At 38.3% G+C, this 16,676-nt stretch overlaps 1 protein-coding gene across 1 annotated transcript; it reads right to left on the bottom strand.

Annotated features, from left to right (window-relative positions):
• Positions 1 to 3,991: 3,991 nt before the first annotated feature.
• On the bottom strand, positions 3,992 to 15,826 carry lrguk (leucine-rich repeats and guanylate kinase domain containing). Its single transcript, XM_041977071.1, is given in 21 exon segments — positions 3,992 to 5,315; positions 5,317 to 5,459; positions 5,722 to 5,825; positions 6,733 to 6,801; positions 7,166 to 7,254; positions 7,558 to 7,715; positions 7,858 to 7,971; positions 8,588 to 8,789; positions 8,936 to 9,049; positions 10,436 to 10,532; positions 10,898 to 11,017; positions 11,609 to 11,715; positions 11,796 to 11,882; positions 12,120 to 12,200; positions 12,503 to 12,646; positions 13,629 to 13,753; positions 14,239 to 14,320; positions 14,612 to 14,712; positions 14,838 to 14,919; positions 15,028 to 15,129; positions 15,644 to 15,826. Coding segments are annotated over 21 exon segments (2,331 nt in total). The 5' UTR covers positions 15,725 to 15,826; the 3' UTR covers positions 3,992 to 5,186.
• Between the last annotated feature and the right edge of the window lie 850 nt (positions 15,827 to 16,676).

The raw sequence follows: 16,676 nt of genomic DNA, 5'->3' as shown, positions 1-16,676 counted from the left end.
CCACAGAGCACACAAGGAAAAAACTAACTTAACATGACAAAACCAAAAACCCAAACCATGATCTTAAAGCAGAAACTATGTCAAAAAAAAAACAGAACTATAACCCAAAACTAGAAAACGAACATGACGCACACACAGCCCATGATCGTGACACAAAAGCATATTATGCGACACGATGTGCAGACAGTTGAGACCCATTTGAGTCTAATTGAGTGCATACATGCAGGATTTTGTATGATTTCAGTTGGACTAACATGTTTTAAAATAATTTTAAAAGTCCAGTTTTGAACTGACAGCTCACATTTTTTTAATGTTATGCAAATGTACTACTTAAATGACAACCAATTCCTTTAAGGTCAGTATGTTAAAGGCTGCTGAAGCTGGACACCAACTATGCAAACTGTTGAAATTCCTGTAAAAGATCATCCTATTTAAGCAAACACTGTAAAAAGTACAATATAGTAAGTGTGTTTGCTTGTTTGCTGCTAAAAGATAAACGCATTATAACCAAATGTAGCATAAAAGGCAATATGTGTATGAATAGCATCCAACTTAGCATTTGCTCTTTAAGAATCCACCCACCTCCTTGTAAATCTGTATCGTTATGAATTGCAAGCTCCTAAGTCTGCACTTTGTATTGATTATTGTAATTACACACCATTACAGTTCTATTATCTACACTGAGTGTCTTTAATTACACTAGAGAGCAAGAGGAAGAGTGAAGGTAGAAGGGGAGGGAGACAGTGAAAGTGAGAGCGAGACACTACACAGATAGACAGATGAAGCGAGACGCTGCACCCAACTAATTAAAACAGAAACTTTTTGTTTCAAAGAGGTTGACAGGGAATGAATCTGGCAGGGAATTAATCTGTCTGCAGGGAACACAATGACGAGTTACACACACACACACACACACACACACAAACTCATGCACATAGGACTGAAGAGTGTTGTTGCCATAGTTACTGAGCGTGGCGGCTCATCATGCAGTGGAGTTAATGCATAGGTGTGTGTTCCACTGAGGCTTTAATTATGTCACCACACTGACCTCTTCTAACATCCTCGATGAGAGATGGCAGATAGAGAGGTTGCATAGATAAATTCCAAGTGTTCCTGGTAAATCACTTTAAAAGTCTTTCCCATTAGATATAGTTTCCAGTGTTAGGCAACATTTACTGCTTACACAGTGAGAGATGACACACTAAAAGAAAATAAGTACATAAAATGAAGTCCTAAAGAAAGGTTTCCTTTACTTAGTTATAAATGGGGAAACAGAATTTGTTTATATTCTTCTTGCAGAACAGCTGGTGGACATTTACTAGAACTGTGTTTATGCAACTGTAAATGTGAGTTTATTATATGACTGGAGTGCTTAAAGAGGTGGGTTGGCTTGCACAAGGATGCACGGTGGTATGGTGGTTTGCAGTTTCGCCCGACAGCAATAAAGATCCTGGTTTGAACTTCGGCTAAGGTGTTTCTGTGTGGAGTTTGCATGTTCTTCCTGTGGATGTTTAGGTTCTTCCTGGCTTCCTTCCACAGTCCAAAAACATGCTACTTAATGCTTCTAAATTCTCCTTAGGAGTAGTATGAGTGCTTGTTTGCCTGTGTGATGTACTGAAGACTTATGCAGGGTGTACCCTGCCTCTTGCCTAATAGCCGTTGGGATAGGCTCCATTTATTTTGTTGATATATGCTAATTTCTTGTTGATATAGGATTTCAGATAATCAGCAGTTCACGTCCTAGTTTAGAGTATTTTGCTTTAAATAATGGCAGGTCTGAACGGCACACAGGCCAGTTTAACACCTGGACTTTTTTTTTACAACAAAGCTAACCAGTGGTAATATGCACAGAACATGGTTTTGTATTGGTTTGCTAAATTATGTGTTGCCCTTCTAGAAATGGTCATTATTTGGACAACCTCAGACCACACACACAAAATGCACCTGGTCATTAATTACTGTCCAGAGGTTGCAGCAGCTATGATATCCGACAAGAATTTCACATTTTGATTCATTTAGGCCCCCAGCTGCCTTGTGGGACATCTTACTAGCATCGGTTTTTACCATTTCAGATGTGGATTTTTAGTATTCTTGCATTTACCATTTAGGTAAGACAGGAAGAAATGTCAAGAGATGTTAATTGTGCTCTAAAATACAACACATACAATAAATGGCATTACATACTCAGAAGGTTCTGCACTTATCCTAACCTGTTTTTATAGCTTTAGCTTTCATCAGGAAGTCATAGCTTCACCAAGAGAATTACTAAACCAAGCTTACAAGTAATACCAGCAGACAAGAGTCATGTGCAGACAGTTTATTGTCTACAAGAATGAATATAGAAACAATTATTTAATCTCTGTTGGAAAGACATGTGTATTTCAGCTTGAAATGAGTTAGGGTTGTTCCTGCTCATTCCTCTAATTGTGGGCTGTGAGAGTTGTTATCACATTAGCAGCTGTGCTTATAACAATGTACTTTAACAGACTATTTTTAAAGTCCATTTTCAGCCTTATTGCCCTCCCTCTCACATCCTGCCATTTTCACAAGGCATTTTTTTTTAAAGGAAACCCCTCAATAAGGGAAACTAGTTGTAACTGCAACCCAGAATCTAATAACAAATCACTGCTGCTCTAGAAATACTGTGACAGCTCATAAGACTCAAAGTGTCCACCTTGCCAGAGGGCCTGGTGTCTGACAGAGTGCAAGAGTAGACACAATGTTTGTTTTTGTCAAAATGGATAGAGAATGTTAACCTCTAAGTAAGTCAGTGTTTGACTCAGAAATCAGCACAATATTTGAACAGAGTAATACAATTTAGGTAAAGCACAGGCTCTTCTGAATATTTTTTGAAAAAATCCAAACACACCAGATCATTTTCTGAACTATATGAGACAAGACAAGAGGTTCAGCCAGAGTTTTATCCTGTGTTGCCACAGGGAAATGGAGTGTGGAAATAGCTCTGGCAATGTCAGACTATCATTATGTTAAACTCACTTTACACTCAGTACAATAGAAGACTAAAGGACATACCTTACAGTAAAAACATCATCACATTTACTCTTTAAAGGTGTAATAAACATTACTTGGGATTATTAATAAGTAAATAAACAGTTTAGGACTTAACTTACGAGAAAAGGTATAGGTAGTACACAGAATTAAGAAGGCATCCTATGTCACATAGTATTACTTTAGTATGATTAAGTACTGAAAGAAACAGTTTACTTCACCTTAGTCTGGGATAGTAAAGCACAGTAAGGCATTACAGCTTTTTGGAGGCTTATATTTGAAGCTTGCAATGTTTTGATGGAACTTATTCCTAACTGCCTCAAACAGAAAATAACTTCACTACCTTAGTGCAGCACAAGAGCTAAGATTGCAATCCACTCCATTAGTTATTTCTTCCTCCCATTCATTTATGATATTTCTTACAATTCTTTCTGGAATGAAAGTTTAGATTAATTCTATTTTCTTACATTGCTCTTACAAATATCATAAAAAATGCATTCGCAACACTGAGTTCTTTGGCTTTGTGAAAATTGATAACGTGCCTCTGCATATCTGTGGCGAAACAGCTCTTTCCTCTAGACATAAATCTCAGATACAAGTCTGTCTCTCCCTGAAAATCTGCTCTCCTTTTCTACGTAGTGAAATGTGTTAGTCTTGAGGAGTTATGCCAAGAGGAAAAACTCGTGACATATTTATCTTTAAGCGCCTGGTGTAGTGAGAGAAGATGAGTGGCTCAGTTGACAGTGCAGTTCATAGAACAGATAATTTTCTTGGTTATAGACAATGTTGTGCATGGGATTATGATGTGCAGGACCAGCAGAGACAGGAAAAAAAATACAGCTACTGCTGTTAAACAACGTGCAAGGCACTGTTAGAATTAGAATTCAAGAATAAACCAGAAAATCAACCACAGCAAACACACAGGAGACATCTAGGAATGAAAGCAGCAGCAGCTGCTCCCTAATCCCTTTACTCATTTTATAGTTCTCTTGGTACAGGTTCACACACCTACCAAACTAATGTAATGTTAATGTACAGAAAGACAACATGTTAGCCCAAGATAAGCTGCACTGAGGTGCAGACTGCAGTGTAAGTAGGTTAGAGCCCCAGAGGCCCTAAAGACAGTCTGGCTTCGAACTTCCAAAGAATTATGACAGGGCTGCAACATCTGCTGCCTCAGAGGAAGACAGACAGTGATGAATGGCCAGGTGCGCATTGTGTGTGTGTGGATGAGTTGCATACACACATACAACCTGGGAAACAAAAGATCCATGCTGCGCGTACGTTTAGATGCACCTACAAGCAAACTGGCTGAGGTACCCGTTAAATAAGCTATGCATACATCTGTGGCAAATGACAATTTCTATTACTGTAATCACTAATTATCACTGTGCCAAATTCAGAGACATATAACAGAATGTGTGGCTCTATGCAGCACATACGTCAAAAACCCAGCAACTTATTTGTGATAGAGCACTCTTTAATACCTGTCAGCAAGTTCCATTTGAATGTATTTCCACTTGAATAAATAATCTCCTCAGAAAAGATAAAGATTAATGATGTATTTATCATCCAATGACAAGAGCGTCATGCTCCACATATAAGACGAGCATCTAGATGTCACTGGAAAAGTCTACTTGATGAGATAACTGAGCAGCAGGAAATACAATACCTTTTCACTGTCAAGAAAATGAGTACTAAACTGAAGAAACATGACATGTACCATACACTTTCTATTCTTTTTCTAGGATCTTTAGTCACAAAGGTGCATTTAAAAGGAGATAAGAGCTGTTTTCTTCAGGATACCATCATATTTATTGTGACACTAAAGTATACCTGGACATTATTAATGTTATTAACTATAAATGAGAAGTACAACTTTTCCTGTAATTGTAATGCATCCACTTGATAGATAGCAATACATATAATGTCTCATTGACACAATAAGGCAAACTATCTAGGCAAGTTGCAGCATGGGTGATAGATCACAGGGATGGGCGAGTTCTGACAGTGAAATCTAACTCCGAACGCCTTGGACACATCACTTCCCAGTGCAGTTTTCAGGGGAAACATATGGCTGTGTGGTTAACAGCTGGCTTTTGCAGTAACAGACAGCCAAGCTTGTAGTTGAAGTTCTGTTAATGTTACATATATTTACCGAGTTATTTTTTGTAACTTTAACAAAATTGTTGTTGTTTAAAAAAACAAAACTGCCTAAAAAAAAAATATGCTTTCACATTTACATCCCTGCCTTCTTCGAGTGCTGGGTTTTGGCTGAATCTGGGTGAATCAGGTGGACTGGGGTCTTGCAGGGGTCTTGCGCCCATTGGGAATCGGTGGCAGGATGGCCTTAACATTGGATCCTGGACGACTGTCAGCCAGAGACCCGACTGTAGAAAGGTTGTCTGTTCCTGCATGTGGGGCATCGCGTGTTTGACCTGATGCATGGTCTAAAATGATAATTGTTTATGGAAACACATGGATTAATATTTTAGAAAAAGACTTAGAAGCAACAGTTTTGTATATATATTTGTATATATATGATTTGATGTGTATTTTAAATGTAATTACAGATCATGTAGTATAAGCTGAATAAAGTTTTTCCCTGTTCTCTTTCCACTAAAAATATTTTCTGTCTTTTGTTTGTAATATCTTTCTATATAAAGCAACATATAAATGTAAAATTTTAGAAAAAGTAATAAAATAAATAACCTTTGATTGTTTCCACAGCGGGTTCCAGTACAGGGGTATCCAATAAGGCCCCAGCTGAGCTAGGAGCAGACAGAGATGAGCTTGCACAAGGCTCATCTGAACTGCTTTTAGAATAAAGAAAAAAAGAGGGAAGGGGTCAAGGGAAATACAAAACCAGAGACAAAAAGGTGGGATAAAAGAGAGAAAGAAGTATAGAAATGGGATTTCAAGCAGTGGTGTAGTGTGGGAAGAAGTAAAAACATGAGGTGAAAAAACAAAACAATAGAAGACAAGATTCTTCAATAAGAGACTTGTGGCTTTGAAACATTTCCCACTGGACTGGGAGCAGATCTGCATTTCATCTGGACCCACTGTTGTCCTGACAAAGAAAAAATGGGACGAATTTGGGGCCTTGTACAGGAGTGTACACAGAGTCCCCCCTTTCTCAGAATGTGTCAGTGTCTGTTAAAATATATGAGATCATACACAGGTAAAGACACATCCCCATTAAGAGTGGTGCCATCAAGTAAACATATGTCTGGAATCCTCTACAGAAATCCTGGAGGGGTGAGTAATGCATACTGCACACACCGGGGGCATGTATACGTCAGGCTGTGATGACAGAACCTGTTGGACATAAGCCCAAAGCAAACAGCTCAATTTCTACATCTCAAATGATGTATCTCTGTGTTTAAGCTTCTAATATTTCATGAAGTGAAACTGAATTAAGTTAAAATAAATGAAACAATCGTCGTTGAAAATGCACACACATCACTCAACAGACACCTTACTTACTCATGTGTGTTCAGATCTGTCTCCACATGGCTTGTAGTAGTAAAATGAGCTCTATAAAAGTTAATGTGCTTCAAAAACAGGCCAAGGAAGTCAAGAATGCTGCCATAAAATCTTTTTCCTTCAACTAAATCTTGACTTTGTTTTTAATGACACAGGACTTCTGCTGAATACTTTCACCTATGCTAATCAAACATTTTAATACCATAAATTTTAGCAGTGTCTAGCTTGTGTACTTACCTGCTATCCTCCTGAAAGTTAGCATTAGTGTCCTGAATATGTAGCAAGGACGGTGCTGTTTGAGTAGAACTGAAAAAAAAACAGAACAAGCAAATAAAAAAGTCTAAAATTTATTTAACTTATTTCACATAAAGTAACATCCATTACAATCCCCAACTGATTCTTTTTTTTCAGTGATGTTTGGTGCAGTGATAATTGTTGACTATATTTTAGGACAAGTGAGTGCAGAGCACTTCTAAAAGAGTCAATTATACTAACAAATAGTTAGATTCAAATAATGTGAACACCTGCCACTTCACCTGCCATGTCAAACTCAATATAAACCATCAATATGCGGTTATTGCAGGGCAAGTGCTGTAATTACACCAATTTGGCTTAAACTAGGAGTGCCTACTTGAAATTAAGCAGTGGAGTGCCTGGCATTTATTTGTACCTTTTGAAAAGCTGGCTGTAGACCCATGGACTCTTCCCCACTACAGCCTCCCTCACCAGCTGCTCTCGTCTCCTGATGGAAGCCAGCTCCTGCAAACAGAACAAGCAAGGACAAGGAGGAAGATGAGTGGAGATGAACAAAAAAGGTGGAAATTAGAGGAAGCAAGTCGATGTAGGGGGTGATAAAGAAGAGAGACAAGAGAGGCGGGAAAAAGGGAGGAAATTGGATACAGGAGTGATGAAGCATAATAGGAAAGAGGTTGTGAAGGGAAGGAAATCGTGTTAGATGATTATGGAAGATTACTTTTTGAAAATATGATTTTAGGTGAATGTAAAAATTCACTTACAGGATCCATTACCAATGAATGTTACATTTGATATGTTGTAACTCACTGCAGGGGTCTTCTGAAGGGCGAGCTCTGGCTGGATCTTGGTAGGATAGGGCTTGTAGGAAGAACCAGAGGGCTGCAGTGCTGTCGCAGAGTCAGACACGAGTGCCTGAGATCCTGGCCCTGACAGTGATGACAGTGGCTTAGCCTCTGGATTCTGAGCTGATAATTAAACAGCCATATAGTACAAGAATGTATGTCTCTGGTTTGAAATAAATGCAATTCATGGCCACATCAGTAGGAATTTAAAGGAGACTTCTTTTGTTGGCAGGAAGGTTTGGGAGGGAAAAACAAACAAAAATACCAATGGAGGTGCTGCCTGGGAACGCTTTGCTATTATTTTCTCCTCCCTCCTCCTCTAGCAACAGGTTCTCCTTTACTATCTGCTGCAGCGTCTGGAAGGCTTCTTCCCAGTCATCTACACAAAAACACACACAAATACACACAAAGAGAAATCTTGTCCTCAACAGGGTAAATGCATCTACCATCAAACAGCAATGAATCAAAGATATGGAGAATGTGACCTTAGAGTAATGAGGTGCAAGCTAGCAATGCATTAAAGTAATGAGTGTCGCACGCTTGCTGTATGTTCATTTCATTAAGAAAACAGCTTACATGTCTTGGAGCTATCATGGGGGAAGATAAACACAGCTATTCTGCAGCTATATGTCTTTGATACATGTGGTAATTGGATTGAGAATACAGTGTATGCATTTTAGTTGAGTTAATCCATCTCATGATATGCTTGGATTGCACTTTCCAAACTAGTACAACAACAAAACAGCCGTGAGCAGACAAATGGCACTAAAGTCTTCCAAATTTGAGTCAAGTTACTTTTAATATTATGATAATCAAATTCAAAAGTAGAATCAAATCATTTATCCCTAGCTTGAAACTGAAGCTTGCTTGAATAGAGATTAGTATTGCGGTCAACATTAACTGGATAATAAATATAATAAATCAAATTAACTACACAAGGGCATTAAATCTCCATAATGACTTAAGTTCAATGACAAAGCACTTCCTTTCAGTACCACAGGGAATGACATTATCGAAGAATCCTGGATGCTTTCTGTTGGTGTTGGCATAGAGTTCTGCACGTGACAGTGCAACATCAATCTGTGCTGGGGTGGACAGTCCACAGCTTCTAAGGTGGTCTATGTAGTTCTCCACCTTGGTGGGGATGAGCAGGATGTATCTGGGCTCAAAGTAACTCTTTTTTAGACTGAACACACTCTGAAAGAACACACAGACTATCAATTTCAATAGAAAAGCACTTATGCAAACACAAACACATGAAAAATACAGATCGATCTTGTTTAATTGGCCACATGGTGAATTACACTGATACACGACAAAACACGAGTTTTCCATATACGTACCTCCAGCTCCATATGCAGACAGCATAACAGTCCTTCTCTGGCCACGTCCTCTACTGCGTCTCTGGTGAGGCCGTATCGATGACCTCCATACTGCATGGTCTGGATAAACTTACCCTTAAAGAACATGTCCAATTATAGGGAAAAGGAGAAAGAAACCATTTTATTACTCCTCATGTTCTTGAAAGAGTTCAAAAGCTTCACTTATCTAAAAAAATGACTTAATAGCTGACACACTCACACAACTCCAGCATGTCCTGTCAGGATTAACAACCTGAAGCCACTGTCCCACCTGGGAGCTGAACTTTCGACCAGGTAGTCGAGGCAAAAAATCTTTCTTCTCACATATGACCTTCTGACCCTTCCCTTGCCTTTGTTTTGAAGATATTTTATTTGAATGGAATAAATTTTCACTCTCAAGTGGCCGAATATAAAACAGTTCACTATGTCAAAAACCAACCAAATGTTTTTTTTTTTACTTTTATTTTTTGGTTGCAAACCCAGAATGGTTGCTCTGGCTCAAAATAGAAGAGAAAACCAACTTTTACTATACATACTGTACTTTAAACAAAATACTTTGTTTCTGAGCTCAAACATAAGAAGTATTACTAGTGCATACAGAAAGGCCCGTCTGAGGACTGAAGGCAGCGGCTGACATGAAAAGTTAAAGCATGAACAGTAAGAAAGTGAAGACAGAACGGCTATAAACCAAGTTCCTGGCAAAAGAAGGATGGCGGGAGGAAAAGAACACACGAATCAAACAGGGGCAGGAACAGACTGTAAAGTTAACCCCTGTTGGAGTAGACAAAAGGCATCAATACCTGCATCAAAGCCCTTCCTTAGTAAATCACTATGACAGCCAGTGTGCTATAAACAATCCTCTACCATCCTTACATAATAGGCACTTTGACATAGAAGACAAGATGGAATACAAATGTGTCCAGGACCCAAGATCTAAACTACATATGCTTTTTTTTTCTTTTTTCTTCGAACATTTTAAGTGCAGTGACTGTGGCAGAAAAACATTTAAAGCTTTCAGTAGTTTCGCTTGTCAGCTGTTTCTGACTAATAATCATTACTTGTATGTATGGAAAGCTTTGATAACTCATCATGAAGTTTAATTCAGTTAATAGAGATGAGTATCAAAGCTTTTCAGAAAAATTCAATTCAGTCAGAAGTATCACTGAGAAAAAAAATATCAGCCAGTTAAAACAAAATCAATTCACCCAAGGAAAACTAATTATCTCTACTACACAACTCATTAAAGCCAGTAAGCAAAGTTAATTTGAAACTTACTGAAGGAGATGTGTGGTGTGAGACCACTTAAAAAAGAAAAAGCTTTTCAGAAACCTAATATGTATAAAGTTTAATAGTGGACAAGTATAATTATATGAATTAATTATGACACCAAGAGCAGTAAAAACTTTAAGGAAATTATTTTCAAAAATCTTGAGGAGTATCTTTTCTATTCAGGGCCTGTGATTAAAGAAATAGCCATCTCACCATGTGTACCATGTTCTGAAAGTCTTCCTCACTGACAAAATGGTAAACATTTCCATTTTCCTCTCCAAAGTTGGGCCCTCGCGTGGTGTGACAAATTCTGAAAAAGCAAAGATTTAGAGCAGAGAAACAACAGCAATCCTTGAAACTGTATCCTACCCAATATCATATATAAATACGAAAGAGGGCTATTAGAGCTAGCACCAAAAACTGGATTTACAAGGTACTGTAGACCGTTATCGACAGTTAAACCAACTAAGAGGTGAGGGCCTCACCTCTGCATGTGCCCCCCACAACATTTAAAAGATAGTAACATTTTTGTAATATCATATCATGTCATATATAGAACGTGCTGCTTTACTTGGCATAACATTTATACTACTATCTATATCTATATATCTAGCCATCACAATCTCCTAAGGTTGAGCATGTTAGTTTAATATGTACAGTAATGGTAAGACTGACCCATTTCCAAAATATTCACTGAGCTCTTGACACAGCCTGTGAACCAGCTCTCTTTTCCCACAGCCTTGGGGACCTGTCAGCACCAGCATAGGGTAGGGAGAGTCTGCACTGGGCAATGTACTACACACAAACACACACCCACACACATATATACACAGGATTTTAATTAACTTTCATTCAACATGTACTGTCTTAGCTTCAGAAACAGTTATCTTTAGTTCCAAGAAACGAGTGTAAGACACATTGATGCCAGAGGAAAAACCTCATTGTTCTTAAAAGCCACTCTTACAGTCAATATAAACAGGAGCCTTGTGGGCAATATGGATGTGTTCTTTCTAGTGAGTGCAGAAAATGGTAAATTGACTGTAGCTGCAGCTTTTATTTGCTGATGATGGATGTTTTTAAAAAGAAAAGTGCTGATACACAAATTAAATTTTCTTCTTTTAGAGAGTAAATAAAACAAGAGCACTGCAGATAAACTGCCATCTAAGTTTGCAAACAACTCTCTTGGTGTTTTATTTTACAACATGTTGATGACCATGATTAATTACCATCTATGGACTGTTTCAATACATTTATGCTCATAGTGCTCTTCTAAATAATGCTTAAAGGCCTCCTAAATAGTTTTATTACACAGAATAACACACTTAAGTAAATCAGCATTTAATTTCATATAGACAAGAATGAATAAAGACTAATATTTGTACAAACCTTTCATAAAGGACCTGGGGCTGCATCAGCTGATACACTACATGGGTCATGTGATCCCTGGCTGCCACCACGTCCACTGGAGGGTCATACTTGTTTACTGATTCTACCTGCAATTGCAGTCAATCATCATAAAAGTCCACAAATAAATTAAATGCTATCTATAATCAATTCTCATGTCTATTTACACCTTTTCTTCAGCAGTAACTTCCTCTTGATCCAGAGTAGTCAGCTGTTGAAGGAGGAAGATGACTGCTTCTCTGTAATCAGGCTGCTCCTGCAAATTACATAAACGTGGAATATGTTACAAATGACTTGGTGAATCTATTTTATATATTAAAGCCCCTTTCAGTCAAACAGAATTAAGGCAAGCTGGGGTAAAACATACACCTGGAATTATCATAGAAGCTCTAATTCAAACAGACTGGGTCCAGAATGCATGAAAGAAGGAGGGCATGTGCCATATGCACCATATTTCCAAACATTAAACGTTGACAGTAAAGGGTATTGTTACCTGCACAGGGTTTCTGAGCAGATTGAGGTCCCTCAACAGCAGAAGATCATGAATATATTTACACTCTTCAATTTCATTTATCTGAAACAAAAAATACCAATAATGCTGGTACCAATGATTATAATTTTCTTAGTATACGCAAAAGACGACAGGTATCAGTCTAAGTTTCTCATTGACCTTGTCTTTAATAACTCTTAAAAATTACAATTGTGATGTACAACCTGAATACCAAAGTAGTTGGGATACTGCATAAAATATAAATAAAAAAAGAAAGCAAATCTCATAAATTCAATTTTTTAAAATCCCAGTACGACATAAACAACATATCTGGTGTTGAAACTTAGATATTTTGCCATTTCTTCTAACAGTTCTCTGAGTAATACCTGGTTTTTCTCCAAGTTGATGGAGCTTAGCAAGTGGAGGTTCTGGAGCCCTGAAAGACTAGTGATGCGATTCAGAGACAGATCAAGAACCTGCAGGCACTTCAGATTATCTAAACTTTCAATCCTTTCCAGCTGGTTCCCCCTCTAGATATAGAAAGAATAAGAGGACACATTTAAGGAGGCAAGTACATTTTCATGAATATGCAGGCATATAAGTGGCTTCCCACTGATTTGCTGTATGTACACTAAGTGATTCTCTAAAAATATTAAGGACATGCCATGGCTGTTCTGCAGGGTGCCTGAACTATATGTCCCACCTGTATTAAGCTGACTGGCAGTTCTACTTCTCTGCTCAGTCCTGACAGACAAGCCCTGACAGCCAAACAGCTGGCGAGGTGCTAGCCCAGCACGCTGACTAACTAAGGAACAAGACCTGGGCACTCTTCTCTCATCAGCCTGATTCCCATTCTGTTCCACTGACAAAAGTTATCTAGCTGTTTGGCCACACCTAACCCTTCTCGTGCCAACCATGCTGCCTAGCAGAGGGCTGCTGTCAGCAGGGGTTGGTGACCGTGATGGTCCCTGAAAGCACTGGGTCACTGCTGTGATGGGCTGGAAAACAGGCTGGTTGACAATGCCATGCTGTTTAGGGAGGCCGCATGAGAGGAAGAGGGGTCAGGAACGGGATTAGGTGGATGCTGGATGGAAAGTGCATGCGAGTATGCTGAATTTGGTCCAAGCTCACTCAAACACCAGCAGCTGGTCCCAAAGCGAAGCTACAGACAGGGGGCATATGCAGCCAGAATGATGGCTGCTGACAATAAGGAAACACTGATAAAGGACCAGAGCACGTGTGCACACACATACAAGGAGGGAGACAGAGGAGTGTGAGAGAAAAGGCCTGCTGTTGGACCATATGGTGATTTTCAAACAAGGGGCCAAGATTTTACTGAATGTGAAAATGTGGCCAAAATCAGAAACATAAAGAGAATGTGGTGACAAGATGGAATCTAACAAAAACAGATGAAACTGAGCACAGAGGAAAACCACCCCATGCACAGCAAAGCCATACCTGCAAAAAAAAAATCATATTTCTAATTCTGACAAATAAAAAAACAGAACGTACAAGGCAGAGATATCTGAGAGGCAGACCATCCAATTTCCTGATGCACGAGATCTTGTTGTGTGCCACACTGAGATGAGCGAGTCTGCAGCATTTCTCAAGACCAAAGATCTCAGTGAAACTGTTGTCTGAGCTCATGTTAAGAACACTGCATATTACACAACCCCAAATCAGAAAAATATGGAAAGAAATGGAAAATTAAAAAAAACAATTCAACCATTTATAGACTCATTTTGACTTTTATTCAAACTGTTTGAACTGAATGTATTTAATGTTTTTTTATGTACACCATTCTTGCATTTTAGACCAAAAGCTTCTTTGGATTCTTTGGATTCTGAGGGGTTCTGGGACAGAAAACCACACAGCAGAAACATGTACTATGATCAGGTGAATCAGTTTACTATCTTCCAGTAAAAACTGGAAGCCAAGTGAAGTAGATTATTATCAGCCATAAGTCTAAATGTCAAACTCTGAGATGTTATGGGGTTGTATCGGTGCAAATGTTATTTACGCTTTTTTGATGGCTGCCTTCAATACGATATCTTTTGTAGTTGAATAATTGACATATTAGGTGGAAAGACCTGTGCACATGCATGAACGATGATAAGGATACAGTCCAGATCCAGTTTACGAAGGGATACAAAGGATGTCAAATCCTTCATTTTTGTCATACGGTTATAGGAGAAATTTACCTCCTAGAAAAACAAATAAAGAGAGCACAGTATTAACTAAGGTCACAAAAGCCTAGAATATACATCATTACAGAAATTCTAACTAAATCCACAGAGCATGAAAAAGATTTTGCTTTTCCATGCTCACAAGTTCACTGTTGTTCAAGGGCAGTAAATGCCTTGTAAGCATATTCACTGTGACTACAGATGGGCTATGGAAATCCAGCCCTATCTTGAGGGAATAAAGCTTGAGAGTGAGGCCCAGGACACCAATCACATGTTGTCTTTCACTGTCAGCTCAAGGTCCTCTATTACCTGTAGGTTCTTGGGTGGTTGGAATTCAAAGAAGTTGGAGATTTCACTGTGAGAAGCATCCAAGAAGACTAGGTTTGGCATGTGGCTCACAAAGGATAAATCTAACAGTTTTGAGAAGACAAAAATAAGCACTTTGATAAGAATACATAGTTTCTTCAGACATGTTTGAAAATTTACAGCACTAAACAGCATGTTGACTATGAGGATCTCAAAAGCAAAATGTCACCTTTGATTTTGTTGTGTGGGAGTTCCAGCTTTTGGAGATGGACGTAATTGCATAGAACAGATATATCACAGAGGTTTTGCCTCTTGAATAGAAAAGAATACAAACATGGTGAAACGCTGGTTTGTCTTGCCTTAACATCAAATTTTCAAGCTACACAAATTTATAAATGCTATGCATCTACTTGTCTCACAGGTAGAGAAAGACTGTGGTACATGTGCTGCTGCTCAATGCCAAAACGTCCAAGTTTGGATATACTGCTGGATACCAGCTCAGAAATGAAAGCACCATCTTTCTGTTGCACAAACAAACACACAATTTAGTTTAAAAGGCCAGAATATTTACTATGGACAGGAGGTTTTAACTTTTTTTTGGCTGTTGTTTTTAACAATGCACATGGCACAAGGAAAACAGTAACATCAACAAGTTCCCTGCTTCCTGAAACTAAAAGCAAACAAGTGCATATTCATACACTGCATGTCCACTGAAATTCTACTTAAGCAAGATGCTGTACACTCTTCAGTGGAGTTAATGAAGCTCCTATACATTGCAAATAATTAACAAGTTGACCTTGTATAGGTTTTCTTTGGACTTCCTGCACAAGGTGTCTCACTTTACCCTAAACAAGATGAACACGGATGGAATATGAAATATATCTAAATAACATAACATTCTGTATTAATATATAATAGGCTAACTGTCTTTTTCAGATTGTAAATGAGTACGGTGACATTAATTTTTTCTCTCTTTCTTATTCGTATTTATTTAAGCGTTTCTGTGTCCCCCAAACAAATGCGTCCTAACCTTACCTTTATATCTCCGTTTTCTTCCACTTTCGCGCAGTTGGAGGCCCCTGAAAAAAAAACTTCTTGACTCAACGTTTTCTTCATTAATGATCCTTTACTTATTATCAAAATGTGAAGTTTGTCCTAATAAAGTGTAATTATCTCTCAAGCTAACAAACAACTTAGCCTTCAACGGGATGTGTTAAACGGTCGTCGCCTAGCAACGAGTAAAGCGAACGGCATTTTGGGTTTTGTAGTCTTTAAGTGGCACTGAACCCGGACGTTTAAGACTGAACAAAAAGCAAAAGGGCGGCTATACTTGTGTGAAATCAGTAGAGACTTAGGTTTTGAAGCTGAAATATTTATTTTATGAACTTTTTTTACCCAAAAATTATGTTTCCAAAAAGTTTAGAGATACCCACAATGACTGAAAAAGCTAATGTCAAAAAGCAAACACCTGGTGCCTTGAGAAGCGACTTCTGTATGTGCTAACTGACAAAAAGTCAATAACCCTACTGGGTTTTAAAGAGCATTTCTAGACCAAAATAAAAAAGATATAATGCAGACATGCATTAATCAGCTGCTGGGTCACCTCTGAGGTTTGTTTGGATTTGGAATGAGAACTCTGTGGCATTAATCACAACAGGGCTGATAGTGCAGTCAGGTTTTGTAAATATAAATGTTCCAAGAAGAGTCTGCCTCATGGATTTATGTCAACATCAACACAGCCCTTTCAGGGCTTGGTGGTTTTTCTCTCATTCTTTTTTTGATATGCTACACTAATAAGCACTTGAAGTCATAGCACACAACACATCACACCTGTCAGGTTGAGAAGATCCTTTTGTATTAGTTTTGAATCTGACTCACTGCTGTATTAAAGGACAGAAACATCAACACTGCATCAACAAGAAATAGACTGTCATGTGGAGAGGGGTTACTGTTACCTAATGGCAAACATGACAATTCCACAACCATATATAGAATATATAAATAAAGTATAGAAATGAACACATGAAATTAAAAGATTTACTTTTGTCTTTATTAGTGTATGCACTGA

Source organism: Melanotaenia boesemani, chromosome 23 (assembly GCF_017639745.1).
Source record: "Melanotaenia boesemani isolate fMelBoe1 chromosome 23, fMelBoe1.pri, whole genome shotgun sequence".
NCBI lineage: Eukaryota > Metazoa > Chordata > Actinopteri > Atheriniformes > Melanotaeniidae > Melanotaenia > Melanotaenia boesemani.
This window is presented reverse-complemented; position numbering and strand designations above follow the sequence as displayed.